The 17,079-nt window shown below is 34.1% G+C and overlaps 2 protein-coding genes across 2 annotated transcripts; both read left to right on the top strand.

Annotated features, from left to right (window-relative positions):
• The first annotated feature begins 625 nt into the window (after positions 1 to 625).
• LOC125807216 (BTB/POZ domain-containing protein NPY2-like) lies at positions 626 to 3,741 on the top strand. The gene is made up of 4 exons (XM_049486939.1): positions 626 to 789; positions 1,552 to 1,621; positions 1,770 to 2,930; positions 3,181 to 3,741. The coding sequence occupies exons 1-4, from the start codon at positions 728 to 730 to the stop codon at positions 3,718 to 3,720; spliced, it is 1,833 nt and encodes a 610-aa protein (XP_049342896.1). The 5' UTR covers positions 626 to 727; the 3' UTR covers positions 3,721 to 3,741.
• An 8,566-nt stretch (positions 3,742 to 12,307) lies between these two features.
• On the top strand, positions 12,308 to 14,008 carry LOC125807228 (uncharacterized). The gene is made up of 3 exons (XM_049486949.1): positions 12,308 to 12,480; positions 13,555 to 13,680; positions 13,792 to 14,008. Exons 1-3 carry the CDS (start codon positions 12,308 to 12,310, stop codon positions 13,973 to 13,975), a joined length of 483 nt encoding a protein of 160 aa, XP_049342906.1. The 3' UTR covers positions 13,976 to 14,008.
• Positions 14,009 to 17,079: the final 3,071 nt, after the last annotated feature.

Consider the following 17,079-nt stretch of genomic DNA (forward strand, 5'->3'; position numbering starts at 1 on the left):
GTCTCCTATGGTAAGTGGTTGCCCCCGGGCTCTATGGGCTTTCCAGCCAACCAAGGAAGCAATTTCTTCACTTAACCATTTCTTCTCTCCTTCCTCTCTCACATAGTTTCTGACAAGATTTGGGGGTTATGAAGTATTCCTCCGCCCAATTTAATATGACGTTAGTTTGACTTGACACAAAATTTTAAAAATAAAAAAAATTAAAATTTATATGACTATAAGTTATTTCATTAAAGATAAAATAGACATTTAAAAGTTAAATTTCTACGTAATATAGAAACGTGTCGTTTTTTTAAACTAACTAAAAAGGAAAGTGAGTCATATAAACTGAGACAAAGGGAATATATAATACACAAGCATGCTCTTTAATTTGGTTTCTATTTATATCCTCTAATTTTGAATGTTTATAAGTAGACATTAAACTTGTATAGAATTGAACAAATAGATCGACACACATGTTACTTTACGTCTTACATAGTAATTCACGTCTTACATGACATCCTACATGACGTTCAACGTGTATTATGCTACGTAGAATGCAAGTGTTTACTTGCTCAACTTTATAGAAGTTTAAAAGGCATTATGTATTATGCCTATATATATATCCTACTCATATTTGAGATCCTGTTAATTTTCCTTCATTCTCCATATCTGAGTAATTTTGGTCATTGGGGATATAAGGTTATGAACTCAAGCTAGTGTTTAGGAGAAGATTAAGTTGCCAAAAATGAAGTTTATGAAACTTGGATCCAAACCAGATACATTTCAGTCAGATGGGAAAAATGTCAGGTCAGATCAAGTGCTTAGTTCTTCAAAGTTTTATTCACCACTTTTTTCTTGTTGTGATTATTCAGAGTAGTTTTATTGTGGAAAAAACTGTTTCTGGTGTTATATTAACACAAATTTAACTTATTTGCTTATCCCCTTTTGCATTTATCTTGTGTCAATCATGCTATGTTTGTTCAATTGAAGCAAGGTTTTGTATTTTCTTTTCATACTGTTTTGATATGCTTTACTTGAGCTGAGCGTCCATCTGAAACAACTTTCACGAGGGAGAGGTACAAGGACGTAAGGTTGCATACATACCAACTCCACTCGTGGGATTACATGGGGTATATTGTTGTTGTGTGTATCTGAGTATACGGATGTGTTTTGTTCCAGAGATTAACTCTTTGGTAGGGTTAATGTACTTTTATTCAGTCATAAGAAATCTCGCATTCCAATTGCTTAGCTGTCTTTTGATGGTTTCATTTTTCCATATGAAGTACCTTCTTAGAGCTTGTGTAACACCCCAATTTAGGATAAGAAGTCTCACATCAATAAAACATAGTAGAGATGTTGAGTATATTAGTAAGTAGGCCTTACAAACTAATGATGCGCTTTAAAATTGTGGGAGTTTAGGCTCAGAATGGACAATATCTTGACATGGTTAAGCCATATCTGTGAAGTCTATCTATCTATGTCTTTTCATCACTCACAATAGCCTGGTGAATGTTTGTGTTTTTTCTCTGTTTAAACAAGTACCCATCAATAATATTTCCGTTAATGCAGATATGTTGCTTCAGAGTTGGATTCTGACATCGTTGTTAGTGTAGGAGACGTTAAGTTTCATCTGCATAAGGTACTACTATCTGACAATTAATATATGCTACCTTCTTCTTAAGAAAAGAATGAAATAACTGAGCATACTTTAGTATTTCTTTTTCAATTGTAGTGAAGGGTGGGTTAGTTTAGTATTTCCTGATACTTGTAATCGATGAAAATTGCAGTTTCCTCTTCTATCCAAGAGTGCTCATTTGCAAAAGCTGGTTGCAAACTCAAGTGAAGGAGATGGTGATGAAGTTCACATTCATGACGTTCCGGGAGGACCTACTGCCTTTGAAATGTGTGTCAAGTTTTGTTACGGTATGACCGTTACACTGAATGCTTATAATGTCATAGCAGCAAGGTGCGCTGCAGAGTATCTTGGAATGGATGAGACTGTTGAGAAAGGAAATCTTATTTACAAGATTGATGTTTTCTTACACTCGACCATTTTCCGAAGCTGGAAAGATTCGATAATATTTCTTCAGACCACTAAATCTAGGTTACATCTGTGTGAGGAAGTAAAGTTGATCAGCCACTGTACTGATGCTATAGCATCCAAGACGTCTATTGATGTTCGCAAGGTTGATTGGTCTTATACCTATAACCGGACCAAGATACCAGAGGAAAATGGAAATGGTCCTAACTCGAATGGAATTAGAAGCCGTGTCGTGCCAAATGATTGGTGGGTTGATGACTTATGTGAACTTGAAATAGATCTTTATAAACGGGTTATGGTCAACATAAAGAACAAAGGGATTGTTTCCTCTGAAGTGATTGGAGAAGCTATTAAAGCTTATACTTTGAGAAGGTTCCCGGGCTTTAGCAAGGGTGTTTGCCAGTTCAGTGATGTGTCCAGATCGCGCTCAATATTGGATACGGTTGTATGTCTATTACCTGCTGAAAAAGGTAGTGTCTCTTGTAGTTTCTTGTTGAAATTGCTAAAAGCATCCATTTCTGTAGATTCTGGAGAAAAAGTAAAGGCAGAGCTAGTAAAAAGAATAGGGCAGCAACTGGAGGAGGCTTCTGTCAATGGTCTTTTGATTCGAGCTACAGACGGGGAAGCAACAATGTATGATGTCCATGTCTTCCACAAGATACTAGAGAACTTTGTTGTGCATAATAAGGATTTGAAAACTCAGTTTGAAGATGGTAATGAAATTCCAGGGGTTTTATCAGAAGCTTCAAAGCTCATGGTGGCGAAGCTAGTAGATGGATACCTTACAGAAATTGCCAAGGATCCTAATCTTCCTTTGTCGACATTTGTTGGTCTAGCAGAGATGGTAACAGATTTCCCTCGCCCTAGTCATGACAGCCTTTATCGGGCAATTGATATATACCTCAAGGTGAGAATCTGTTGAACTAATCTATGGAACTTTTTCGATTACAAAAGAAATGACATTACTGTATTACTTGAATAATTAACAATAAAGTCATTCAAGTAATACATACTTTTAAGGTATGACCTTTCGTAAAATAGTCTAATATTGCACGTGTCACATACATTATCGGTAGTGGAAACTAGTGCAGAAAGTTCCTACTCTCAACTAATGAATGCTAGCAAATTTACTTATTGATCTTCTTGTGGTGTTGTAGGAGCACCCTGGGATCAGCAAGAATGACAGAAAGAGAATTTGCTGTCTGATGGATTGCAAGAAGCTCTCAGTTGATGCATGTACACATGCCGTGCAAAACGAGAGACTTCCATCACGTGTTGTCGTACAAGTTCTCTTCTTTGAGCAAGTCAGGGCCAATGCATCATCGGGGAGCAGCACTCCGGATCTTCCCAAAGCTATTAGAAACCTCACTAGTGCTTCATATGCGAGCTCAAGGTCAGCGACAACAAATACAGAGAACTCGGAGGTTACAGCCTCTGCAGAAGAACTGAGGGCTTTGAAAGAAGAGCTGGCAGCCTTAAGATTGGCAAATGGAGGACTAAATGGCGATACCAAACGTCACGTTGACAAGGCTGCCAATGGTAGAATGAAAAGTATACTTTCATCAAAGAAGATCTTTACAAAAATTTGGTCAAGCAAAGGCAGGAAACAAGGGGAAAATAGTGGCTCAGATTCATCTGACAGCTTGGAAGAAGCTAAGTACACACCTTCAAGAAAAGGAAGATATTCAGTTTCTTGATCCTAACTTAGTACCAGAAAATGTAGTCACTAGTATTGGTGGGTCTTTTCTTTTCTGGGAATTCTTTCTTTCTTTCTTTTTTCCTCCTAGACTAGAGTTTTCCTTAAATGACTTTAGCATGTCAAAAACTATAGTCATCTTAGTTCTTATTTGTTTTCATTAAAATTAAGATGTCTGAATCTGAATACACATTTAAGTTTAAAATGTGCATTATGATTTAGGTGTTTGAATCTGAATACACATCTGAATTATAAAGATGGTGTATTAAGACCTGAATACTAAATAATTAAGATTGTTCTTTTTAATATCTGAATATATAAAAATTGTCTTTATTTGAAATTGAATACAACAACAACAACAATATACCCCGTGTAGTCCCACAAGTGGGGTTACTTAAAAAAAGATTAAATATAAAAGTCAATAAAATACTTAATTAATTGAAAATTAAAATTAACAAAATATTTTTAAAAAATTATATGGTGGTGGTGGTGGTTGTTAGTGTCAGGAATGGTGATGTTGCGACTGTTAGGATATCTCCAAGATAGCAACCTTATATCATTAGTAGTTTATTTCCTCTGCTTCTAGACTTCTTATTATATTAGGAGTCTATCCCCTATGTATCTATTTAATATGTACGTGCATGTTACAATTGAATGAGCAGAGAAAGTGAGATCTTCTCCAAGACTTACAGTGACTAGTTGATGGTGATGGTTGACTATAGCAGGTGATGGTGACGGATGATAGTTGTGGTGGACTAATAGTGATAACTAATAGTGATGATGAATTATATCAATGGTTGAAAATACATAGTGAAGATCCAGGGTGGGGATTTTTAGTAGTGATTGTTGGTTGTTATGGTAGTGATGGTTGATGATTGAAATAGTGGCTAGTGGTGGTGATAGCTGATTATAGTGATTTACATCGGTGGTGATTGTGTATGTGGATAGTGGTAGTGAGTGGTAGTTATTGATTATGGTGGGCAATGATAGTAGCGGTGAATAAATAAAATTGGGGAACTTGCATCTTTGTAGAACTTAATTCTTAAGTAGATATCTTAATAATATTACTTTGTTATAGATCTTAATAATTCAAATCTATTCAAACTCATTAAGTGGTTGTAACGTGAGAAAACTACATAATAGTTAAAATATGAATGATTAAAATTCAAACCTAAAAAATACACAGACTTAGACCTCATTTGTTTTCATTAAGATTAAGACATTTGAATCTAAATGTACATCTGAATATTAAGATGTTCCATAAAGATCTGAATACTTAGTTAGGGCTATTTATTTTCTCAATATTTGACATATAAAATTTGTATTTTTTAAAAAGAATAATATAAAATTCAAATAAACAATAAATTGATCTAATACTATATCAAGAAAATATTTTTTAAATTCTATATGACAATTGGTGGCGGTGATGATTGATTATGGTGATTGTGTGTGTCGATTTGAAATGATGTTAATTGATGGAGGTTGTGGGTAGTATCTTATGGTATAGTGATTGGCCGTAGTGATTAATCGTGGTTGTTGGTGGCGACAACTGATAATTAGTAGTGGAATGATACTGATAGCTAATGACGATGATGGACCGGGAAGGACCAGTAATTAAATGTGAAGATGGATGATGATTTCAATTTAAAGATTATTTTGACTATTATCATTTTTGTTTTATTAGTTGTTACATTTCTCAAATAGTAAATATAATATATATATTTTTTATATTATTGGTTATTAATACCTTTCTCAAATAATAATTATGTTATAAAACTAAAGCAAAATAAGACAAGAAATATAGAAGATGAAAGTAATAGAAATAGGTAGACAAGAGATGAGAGCTTTTCTTATTATTCCAAGTCTTCAAGTGTATACAATATGAACCCTTATGCCTCTATTTATAGTGTAACATAGAGGCATACAAAAGGTTAGTCATAAACATGACATTAACATGAATATAATGGGGAGGTTATGGAAGTGAAAGGTTACAAGAATAATGGTTATAAAGGTGGAGGTTATGGAGGTTATGGTTATCTTCGTAATGGAGTAACTTCTTGATGTAGTGGACATCCACAATATATTATTTTATAACACTCCCCCTTGGATGTCCATAGATAATATGCCTCGTTAAAACCTTACTAGGAAAAAACCCCGTGGGAAAAAATCCTAGTGAAGGAAAAAAAGTACACGTATCTTTTAATACGCTTTGAATGTTGCCTCGTTAAAAACCTTACCAGGAAAACCCAATTGGGATAAAACCATGGTTAAGGACAAGAGTACAACGCGTATTTTTCTCCCCCTGATAAAAACTTTACTTGATATCTCGGAGACGATGCATTCCAATCTTATATCACAACTTCTCAAATATTGATGTTGGCAATCCTTAGTCAATAAGTTTACAAGATTATCACTAGAATGTGTCTTTGAACGTCTATCTCACCATTTTGTTGAAGATCATGTGTGAAAAATACTTTTGGTGAAGTATGCTTTGTCCGACCTCCTTTGATTGTGTCCTCCTTTCAATCGAGCTATATATTATTTCCGTATATGGTGGTTAGAATATCCTTTGCCAAAGGAAAATCACATATTTTCTGAATATGATAGATCATGATTTCAACCATACACACTCCCGACTTACTTCATAGATCAATATTATTTATGTATGATTTGAAGAAGTGGTTACCAATATTTGATTCTTTGAATGCCAAGATATTGTTGTGCCTCCATATGCAAACAAATAGCTCTTTTGCGATCGAGCTTTATGCATATCAAATAGATATTCTGCATCTACATAATCAAATCATTTCTAACTCAGAGATTGATCATTTCAATTTTATACGTTGCTCGTCTTTTCTTCTCAAAGAAAATAACACATCTTCTATGTGTTGAGTCACTTGCTTTGTTAGTTTCTTGGCATAACTTGAATGATAATATGACAATCCCCTCACATAACTTTTTTTTATATATATATCAAATAATCTTCTAGCATTTGCATAACCAACAATCTGTAAGTGCACCAATTCAATTAATACATGACATTTTCAATCATTTTCATGAGGTTGAAAAGATTCTTTCTCTGTGTTAAGCAATTTAAGAACCATTGGGTACTTAATGGAATTGTTTTAAGACCTTTTAAATCCTTCAAGAATTTTCATAAAGCCTTCATCGTCTAGTTAGACATGATAATCAGTCATTATACATATTCAAGTATTTCATCTATTGCCATATTGAAATAAGTCTCATTGCATCCACCACTGGAGAACATATCTCCATTTAGTAATGTCAGGACTTTTGCGAAAACCCTTTATTCTCCGAGTCACAAACAATACTTTATATCTTATGGTTATACTTTCGCATAATGATTCATTTGTACCCCACTGACATATATTTTGATCTATGAACTATAAGTTCAAAAACATCACTTTTCTAAGTGAAACAAAATATACTTGAATAGTGCATTTTATTTGGCCAATCATTTATCTGTCCACATTATATGACATATTTGAATTTAAGATCCTCGTACCACTTATAGCATTAAGTGCTACTTCATATCAAAGATACCATCGACGGTCATTTGACTCGATTCCAATACGATATAACTTATCGAGATCTCTTCATTTTTCATCATTTTCAGGTACCTGAACCTTTGTCAAGGTTTTATGAAGTGTTATGTCATAGTGCTCTTTCAAAGCACTTACCTCATTATCATGACCATTTTGATAATTTGCTCCTCTCCTTCCTCAAGGAGGTTTACGTTTGAAATCGATTGGTCTATTACGCTTCTGGCGTACTATAGACTCTGTCCTTCAAGGACTATTTATTGGAGCATTTGCAACTTAATTAAAATATTGGGTTAGCAAATACATATGGCAAGTTCTTTGCAACATTTCGCAAATGAATTGTCTCTTGAATTTCAAGTTCACATTTTTTTTGTCGAGGATCTAGATAATTACCCCACGCATAATTTCAACTGCTAAACATATCTCCCCCTTAATGTTAGGAAATCTAACATTCACCCCCAACCTCATTTGGGGATCCATCTTTGTGCGTGGTGGAACAATAAAATCATACGTGCACACATAAAATTTTTAGATGGAAATTATTTGGTTCCTGACCCTGAACCAATTGTGATGGGAGAACCTTGTTGGCTTGATGCATACACGTTAAATAAACTCATCTCATATCAAATTTTATTTGAGAGATTTGTTCTCATAATCATTGGTCTAGCTATAATTGGAGGCATACAATTTCTGCTAAACCAACCAACATTATCAACATAATTTTATAGTTTGGAACCGTGCTCTTAATTTAACAATTCGAGCAAACAACCTTACAAAAACCAATTTGTAAGTTGACACAAATGCACATGTGACCATACCATAGATACATCTATTAAATCATAATAGTAAACGGTTCACATGACAGGTGAACGGGCCCATATTCACCTTTCTATATGTTCCAAATAATTTCAGGGGATACAATCCCAACCTTAGTTGATACAATTATCATTTTGTCATGAGAACAAGCAACAAAAGAGAATCTTGAAGAATCTTTTATTTCTTCAAACATATAGCCACGTGAATTCTCAACTTCTTTTGCATCACTCTGAACCGGAATGGCCAACCGGTTATACCAACTGATATTTATTCTAGTAAACTTTTAGTTTACTTTTGCATGTGATTCCTTCATCATGCTCATATTTTTATTCAACAAACAAGAGAAAGGTGGGTAACCTTTTGTGTAAATATTCATAACCCGCTTTGATTGTAGTAATCTGAAGATATCTTTCAATAATTTATAGTCTCAATATAATAATTTTCAATTCCTCCGAAACTTAAAAAGTTTCTTTTGAGACTTACTACAATCCTAATATTATGAACAATTTCATTTCGGGTAGTAACAAATCAGCTCTTTCAGAACTCTCAATTAATTTTGTGTACTACCATAAATTTCACAACACCATTTTTATGGTGACCATCTCCTTCAAGGAGAAAATTATTATTATTGTCATGGTTAAAATTATTATATGCAAGACTTATTTCTTGACAATCAATGACAAATTTGTGTTGCCACACAACAACATTTATTTTGATCATAGCCACAACCTTTATAGAAAATATTTATTTCTTTCTTTTGTCCTCCAATAGTTCATAATAAAACATACCACAATATTTGTGTAGTACTCAAAGTATATGACCAAAATGACCATTTATGTCAAAATATTTCCTTTCAATCTCTCAAACCTCCCGTAGAAGTGAGATGTGACATTCATCCAACAATACATGAACATGTTCTTATCCATACGAACACAAGTCACATTTTCTTCAAGAAATGGACTATAACCATTTGTACATTCTCCATAAGTTTTTATTAGAAACTCATTGTCATGCTTTGACATTATCAAATTTATGTGGTTCACCTCAACATCACTTTAAGAGGTCAAATGTACCAATTGTACTACCACTTTGTATTCCTTTATTTTGATTGGGTTGCACCAACAACAATGTGCCCAATAACTTCTCATACCACTTTGATGGATAAAAATTAGCTTTAACAATTACCTTCACATTTGAAGGACCATCTTAAGAAACAATGTGTCCAATAACCTTTTATACCACTTTAATGGACAAAATTATCTTTACATTTGAAGGAACATCTTAAGAACCCATAATGTTCTTCCTTTTAATTACCACAATGACGACCATTAACATTTTACCACACTCATATTCATACATTCAACCACTTGTCATTTTTCAGACATATTATGCACTGCTACCACATTCACATAAGGGAATGAAGCAAATTAATTGGGCAAATTTTATGACTTTCAGTCAAAAGTATACAACTTATGTTAGTCACCATCGTATCATCACTATAGTGCATTAGGACTTAAACCCAATGTCTTACCCATATGAAAACGTCTTTGGTCATAAATCAATGGGACTTAAACCCAACTTCTTATTATCATGGTGCACCGAGACTTTAACTTTGTGTCTTACCCACTTGGTGCGGTGAAACTTGAATTCACCGTCTTACCCTCAATCAATGTCTTGATAAACCAAATACGTTACCAAGAAAATAATTACCGAAAACCATAAATATAATTTGAATTTGACTTAAAGTACAAGAAAAATGAACAAAATCAATTAATTAGAACAACATGTTAGAATCTTATAAAAGCCCCAAGTTAAAATAAATTAAAACATTTTAATAATCCCTCTCAACATTGTTATGAAGATTATCATAATTTACTAACCATTTTAAAATAACCACAAAATAAGCTTTGTTAGTACAAATAATAAAATAATATATAGGATATGAAGTATACCATGCAACAGAAAAATTACTAGGAAAATCACCTACCATTGATTCTTGACGGAGAATGAGCAACTCGTGCTGATAACGTGTTATAAAACTAAAGAAAAATAAGACAAGAAATATAGAAGATGAAAGTAATAGAAATAGGTAGACAAGAGATGAGAGCTTTTCTTATTATTCCAAGTCTTCAAGTGTATACAATATGAACCCTTATGCCTCTATTTATAGTGTAACATAGAGGCATACAAAAGGTTAGTCATAAACATGACATTAACATGGATATAATGGGGAGGTTATGGAAGTGAAAGGTTACAAGAATAATGGTTATAAAGGTGGAGGTTATGGAGGTTATGGTTATCTTCGTAATGAAGTAACTTCTTGATGTAGTGGACATCCACAATATATTATTTTTTAACAAATTATAATATTTTTTTTTCTATGTTATTGGTTATTTATTATAATTTATTTGTAAAATCATTTAAAGTTTTACTTTTGCTTATTTTCTTAGTAATAAAATTATAAAATTGAATTCACATGAGATGTACGCCTCTATTCTTGACGTGAATGGCCGCTTTCTTGGAACTCATTCATAGGCACTAATGGGCCCTGTAGATCCATGTGACCTATGCCTCGTCCCGTACTACATAAAATGACTCGTCTCGCGACCCCGCCTTTTAAAACACCCTTCAAAGATCATAGTAGCTCCATCATAAATTTTCACTTAGATAATGATAAGAAAATTTCGTAATAAATAGAAAATATTTTTATTTCTTTATCTTTTTCGAATTGAAGTAAAATAAGCATTTAATAATAAACAAGAAATAAATAATATATTTATTTGAAAAAAAAGGATAATTTTGATCTATTTCTTTTTTTTATTCAAACTATTGACGATAAAAGACATGTTTTAATCAAACTATTAACTGAGTACTCCATCGGTCCCTAATTACTTTTTATGGAATACATTTATAAAAAAGTTTGGGTACAAAAACTAATCCCAAGTGTTCGAGCAAGTTATGTAGTCCAACATGAGTTGTGGTATAGCGGTGAGACTTTGTTGGTAGCGCCATCTCTGAATAGGCCCTGCAGTGTACAATTCGGATTTAGTCGGAGCTCCAATGTGGATTCCGAATACCGGGTGGAAAACCAAAAAAAAAAGTTATATAGTCATTGATCTTAAAAACCCTTAAAAGTGGTCCATTTATAGGAGCGGAAGTCGCTATTTTTGTATCCAATATCAGTGGATCCCTATTTCAACTTCGTTCCTGCCTTTCAGGTATCAAAATCCCCAATTACTTATCGACAAAATCGTTTTTGGTTTCTCGAAGAAATTCTTTTTAATCATCATCGTGGGAGTTTAAACCGATCTCTAATTTGTTTGTTAACAAGTGTGCCTGAAATTCTGAAGGGATACAGTGGATTGTAGCTGATTCCATCTTCTGATAGAACCCAAAACCTTAGCAATAGGTATCTTTACTTTGATGTGCAATACTTCTTACGCTTGTTGGCATCATTGCCAGTAATGCTTTTCTAAGGGTTTAACCGTTTTCTTATAGTGTCTTGCTTTTGATTACACTATCACTTGTTGATTGTGTTTAGGTTATCGCATTAGTTTGTGGTTGTTACTTTTCCTAATTAGTTGCTTTGTTTCTGTTTTCCCTTTTTCATTATTTTGATATGTTGTACTTGAGCCGAGGGTCCTCTCGAAATCTGAGGTAGGGTATGGTCTGTGTACATTCTACCCTTCCCATACCCACTTATGGGATTTCACGGGATATGTTGTTGTTGAGTTGGAAGTAATGCTTTTGTATGTGGGCTTGAAATCTATCGTTTAGCTTTCTAAATCTTAACTCTTCTTTACCTTTTTGTTTGTTTATCTTGTTATCAACTTTTGTTGGATTTACTCTTTCTGTTTTACCAAAATCGATATCATATAATATATTTCTTATATCTTTTGGTGTCATATTTTTTTCTTGCCTGTTCCACTTTACTTGTTTTAGAGTGCTTAACTTTACTTTGCTGCAGTCTGGTGCTGTGTTACATGCTCCTCTTCTTTTTTTTCATGTCATTCAACTCTTAAGTGAGATGCTCTTCTTTTCCCTAAAAAGATTCAGACAATTGATTGATAATTTCCGAGTCTTCTTTTCTGTTCAGATTTCATTGAAATAGCATTTCAAAGTCTTCTATAGCTGATGCAAAATTATGCTGTCCCTTAGTTAAATTTGTCAAATGTGGCTAACATAATCGTATTTCATCAATCCAGATCCATGGCAACTGGAACTTCTTCATTGTCTTTACTTCCTATTGATGAAGAAGATGAGATATTGATGCTATACGGGTCCGAATCAGGTTGGGTTGAGGCCAAAACTCACTGTGATCACCTGGCTTCTTTGTCATCTGATCTCACCCATATTCCAACTCCTGATACTCCTTGCAACAGGTTCATCTTGTTACAGCCCTATATTTTCTTCTCCTTTGCAAACTCCTAGAGACCCGTACATATGATATTATATTGTATGGTATTACTGTACTTCCTGGCACACTAAGTTGTCAAGTGGTACATTTGTCTTTGTTTCATTTTATTTCCTTCTTTTTTGAGCTTGTAATGAGATTAATTTGTGTTAATTGTTTTATGCAATAAGTAGTCTAATAAGCATTTTATTTCTTTTAGACTTTCAATGTTTAGCTATTCAAAACTTGTTTCTAGATTAAAGTATCACGAATTAACAATCATGTTTAACAGTTGTGGTATTTTTTCCCCTTTCAAGCACCCCATAGTAGGCGCTAAACACTCCTTTGTGTCTAGGACCTTACATCAGTTCTCTTTTTGTGGTGATGTTACTAATTTACACCAAATATAAGGAATAGAGAATGTATGAAATGTTAGCATGCTGTGTTACCCGGACTCATCAAAAATGTCATCGGGCGTGTGTTGGATCCTTCAAAAGTAATGCATTTTTGAAGGATCCGACACAGGTGCAACAACATTTTTGGAGAGCGAGCAACTTAGTTAGCAAGTTCCAATTTGAGAAGTTCAAAAACATGAAAAGAGAATAAAAATGGACTGATTTCAAGGTTGAATAAACATATTTAGAGTACTTCTTTCTCTTTATCTTTTAAGAAGGAAATGTAAATTTTATACATCAATATCCTTTTGGTTCTAAATTATATGTTTCGCATTGTGCTATTTCAACGCATTACTGTATGTCCTTACGGAACTTGCTGGTCAGTCCACTCTCAGTTCTGTAGTTTTTAAGTCTGTATATTGGAATTAATAGTCCATTCATTGCTTTGGTTTTCAGATATCACATAGGCATTTAGCGATCTGATACACTTCCACCCATTTGTATAGATGCTTCTAGTTATTCCAGACTAGGAAGGACTGGTTTTAATTTACTTCGCTTGACTTCGTTATTAAACCTACTATGCCTGTGAGAATTAGCTGTAAATGGTTATGGAATTTCTTGTTGGAAGGAAAACAATTTGGTGACATTGTGCAAAAAACTTTTTGAAGGTGCCAACATCCAGTAGAGAACTGGCTATGTTTGTGTTGCAAGGAGGTTCTTTGCAGTCGATTTGTTAATAAGCACTTGCTCGAGCATTACAAGCTGGCCGATCACTCTTTAGCCCTCAGCTTTAGGTAACTTTTGTGAGACAAGACGTCAATATCTTTCATCATTTTAGTCGTCACATCTTTGAGCTGAAGATACACATGTTTATGGATTTCCATTTGTTTTTCCTTCTGGAGCAGTGATCTATCAGTATGGTGTTTCTCCTGCAATGCCTATTTAGATGCTCAAGTTATAATGCCGTTGCAGTCTGTTCATTTCATTGCCTACGTACTGAAGTTTAATGAGCCTCCACCATTACGAGCAGTGGAGTGTGTACATATTACAGATAACAGAGCAGACGGTTCTTCTACTTCTGGGAAGTAATATTTTCATCTTCTCTTTGATGCATGTGATGTTAGGCTGTTAAAAAATTCTCTTCAAACTGATTTCCCTATTGGAAAATGGTTTAGCGAAAACTAATTTGGATCGTGGCGTTTTTATCTTGATATTGGCACATTAACCTCTTATTTCTGTGCTTCGTAAGCAAAATAGTTTCTTGAGATATGCACCATTTCACGTAAGAATAAGAACAATGTAAAATCTGTCTGAACTCTCAAGGAAATATAATTAGAGTTTAGAACTATCTGGCTGCTGGTAAAAATTGGGTTGCCCTCAATTCTGGACATCTTTGTTAAAAGGATTGGAAAATTGACTTTAAGAAGAGGTTATTAAGTACTTGTGTAAAGTGGATATGATTATACTTTTCAAAATTTCAAAGGGATAAAGAAACGGAAATTGAAGTGAGCTCAATTCACATTCAATTTATACTTAAACTGCGTGTTATGCCAATAAAAATATTGTATACAAAAACATATCCAATCTCAATATTGATCAATCCATAACGTTAAGATTAGGTTGAACTCTGCTAAAAAGTTGCTACTCAAGTTTTGATAAATTAGCAAAACCTTGGATCTTCTAATTTGGATAAAATTAGATAACTTGCCAATTTTTTTTTCGTATGAGAACTTTAGTAATAATTTGTCAGAACCCAAAAATTAACATGATGTCACTTGTCTATTCTCACCAAGCCAAGTCAGTCTCAATCCAATGAAATAAAAGAAAAACGGAAAGATAATGCAAAAACAACATAAAGGCGGAAAACTTATTCTTTCTATTAACACACCAAAACATGATTGTCACGTGTACAAGTCACTAATACATAAGTGCAAAATTAATAAATAAGTACATATCTCAACTCTTTGTTTCTCAAATAGAATAAAGCATAAAAAGAAGAACTAGAGGGTCCGCCAGGATGACAAACAACTACCTCACAACAATTCTCTGACAAGCCTCGAAGATGGGAGAGAGAGCGATCACATGATATTGGGCTTGGAACCTATACAAGTGTAGAAGCAAGGGGTGAGTACCAACAACATGGTGTTCAACAAGCAACTTAGTTAGAAAATGAATACTCCTTTCATCCAAACCGAACCTCCTAAAACTACAACATGCACATAAATTAGCCAAACCTAACAGTTCTAGAGTGCACAACTCACAAGTTTCAATAATCACAGTCCAATAGTCACAATTTCACAACCAACACGTATCAAGTAAGTCAATCTCAATGTCAAGTAGAGTCAATCACACATAACAAGTGCATCAATCACAATTAACAAGTCAAACATAAGCATCAAATCACAATAATCAATCTCTTGCCAGAACTATTTTCCTTCAACACAATATCACTAGTCGGAACCATTTTCCATAGGCTTTTATATCAAATCACTAGCCGAAACCATTTCCAATCGACTTTATATCACTAGTCTAAACCATTTCCCCTCGGTTTTATATCATTTCGCTAGCCGAAACCATTTCCGCCGGCTTTATATCATATCACTAGCCGGAACAATTTCTCATCGGCTTTATATCATATCACTAGGCAAAACCATTTTCCATCGACTTTATATCATATCACTAGCCGGAACCACTTCCCACCGACTTTATATTATCTCACTAGACGGAACCATTTCTCATCGGCTTTATATCATTTCTATAGCCGAAATCATTTCTCATCGGCTGCGTATCACAAGTCTCATCACGGTGTACAACAATCAATGAACATAGCAAGTTCACACTATAAGGAAGAGGCAACGATTCAAGCAATTCAAGTTCACATTCATGTTATCAAACACTTCATCAATCAATCAAATAAGGATCACAACAAGGCAATTCACAAAACATTATGATCAACACATAATCTTTTCTTTAATACCCTTTTTATTCATTACGATTTATCAAGTGGAACAATGAATCCCTCACCACATTCCCATTACTCCTAACACGCACACAATGAAGGCAATACAAGAATTCTACTAAATTACAAGGTTTAGGAGATGACTTGCCTTAATTTAACCAACTAGTCACTTCAAGACTTGAGTCTTCTTTTTTCGGCCAATGTCTAAAGCCACACAATCTATATCAATCAAGTATTCACAATAAATTTCCGAAAACAACAATACCCAACTCATATACTTTTAAAAATGAGTCAATATGCAAAATCCAATTCTGAAAATGAAGTTTGAATTTGAAATTCTTCACTTGAAATCATTACCCAATGCAGTTGAAACTTATTGGTGAAAATCATTTCGAAAAAGGACTTAAAATCAATTCACAACTCCATTTTAGTTTAGAACTTGAGTTCTTGAAAAATCTTGTCATTTGTCAATCAAAATCTCAAATTTTACTGTTGAAATCCATAAATGATCAAAGGGAGATGAAGTTCTAAGATTACAAAAGCTTACCCAAATGATTTAGTACAAGAAATCCTTTCAAAATCGCCACCAAAGGTTTTGCCAAGCTCAAAAATAGAAAAATGGGACTTAAGCCTCGAAATTTTCAAACAAAAAACCCTCCCTTATGTCACTTAAGCGGATGCCGCAAAAATTGGGGGTCTCGCTTTTGCGAACCAGGCTTTGCTTAAGCGAGCACCGCTAAAGCAAGCCCTGATTTGCTTAAGCGAACCACGCCCAAAAACTTAGTCTCACTTTTGCGAGCCGATCTTCGCTAAATCGAAGTTCGTAAAAGCGAAGGCCCTCTGCAAGAGCAAGGATGCAGTACCAGAAACATCGGCCAACACAAAATCATCGAAAGGACCCTCATAATTTGTTCGGAACCCTGTACACACAAACCACACATGCAAATCGATTATACTCGATGTTTCAGATTCAATGGAATCGTTAAAATACGAATCTGAGGTCTCCTTAATCTGACATACGTGAAGACCACAATAAACTAATATAACGCCTAGAAAGGCTAAAACAAGATTCAGATCTCTCAAAAATTAACCAAGACCTCACCTAGGTCTAAAATCATCCCTCGAAACCAATGGAACTCTTGGAATCAAGGCCCGAGCATCTGAACCCTGAATATTGACTAAAGTTAACTCAAAGGTTAAATTCTCAACAATTTCCAATTTAGGGTCTCAGATT

Source organism: Solanum verrucosum, unplaced genomic scaffold (genome assembly GCF_900185275.1).
Source record: "Solanum verrucosum unplaced genomic scaffold, falcon-dt-bn FXZP01000153.1, whole genome shotgun sequence".
In the NCBI taxonomy this organism is placed as follows: Eukaryota; Viridiplantae; Streptophyta; class Magnoliopsida; order Solanales; family Solanaceae; genus Solanum; species Solanum verrucosum.

What these genes read in the sequence shown, in the direction of transcription:
- LOC125807216 (XM_049486939.1), top strand. Translation starts at nt 728, where the DNA reads ATGAAGTTTATGAAACTTGGATCCAAACCAGATACATTTCAGTCAGAT. An exon ending in TCAGATGGGAAAAATGTCAG is followed by an intron (nt 790 to 1,551) that starts GTCAGATCAAGT and finishes CCGTTAATGCAG; the next exon opens with ATATGTTGCTTCAGAGTTGG. An exon ending in CAATTGATATATACCTCAAG is followed by an intron (nt 2,931 to 3,180) that starts GTGAGAATCTGT and finishes GTGGTGTTGTAG; the next exon opens with GAGCACCCTGGGATCAGCAA.
- LOC125807228 (XM_049486949.1), top strand. Translation starts at nt 12,308, where the DNA reads ATGGCAACTGGAACTTCTTCATTGTCTTTACTTCCTATTGATGAAGAA. An exon ending in CCTGATACTCCTTGCAACAG is followed by an intron (nt 12,481 to 13,554) that starts GTTCATCTTGTT and finishes AACTTTTTGAAG; the next exon opens with GTGCCAACATCCAGTAGAGA. An exon ending in TCTTTAGCCCTCAGCTTTAG is followed by an intron (nt 13,681 to 13,791) that starts GTAACTTTTGTG and finishes CTTCTGGAGCAG; the next exon opens with TGATCTATCAGTATGGTGTT.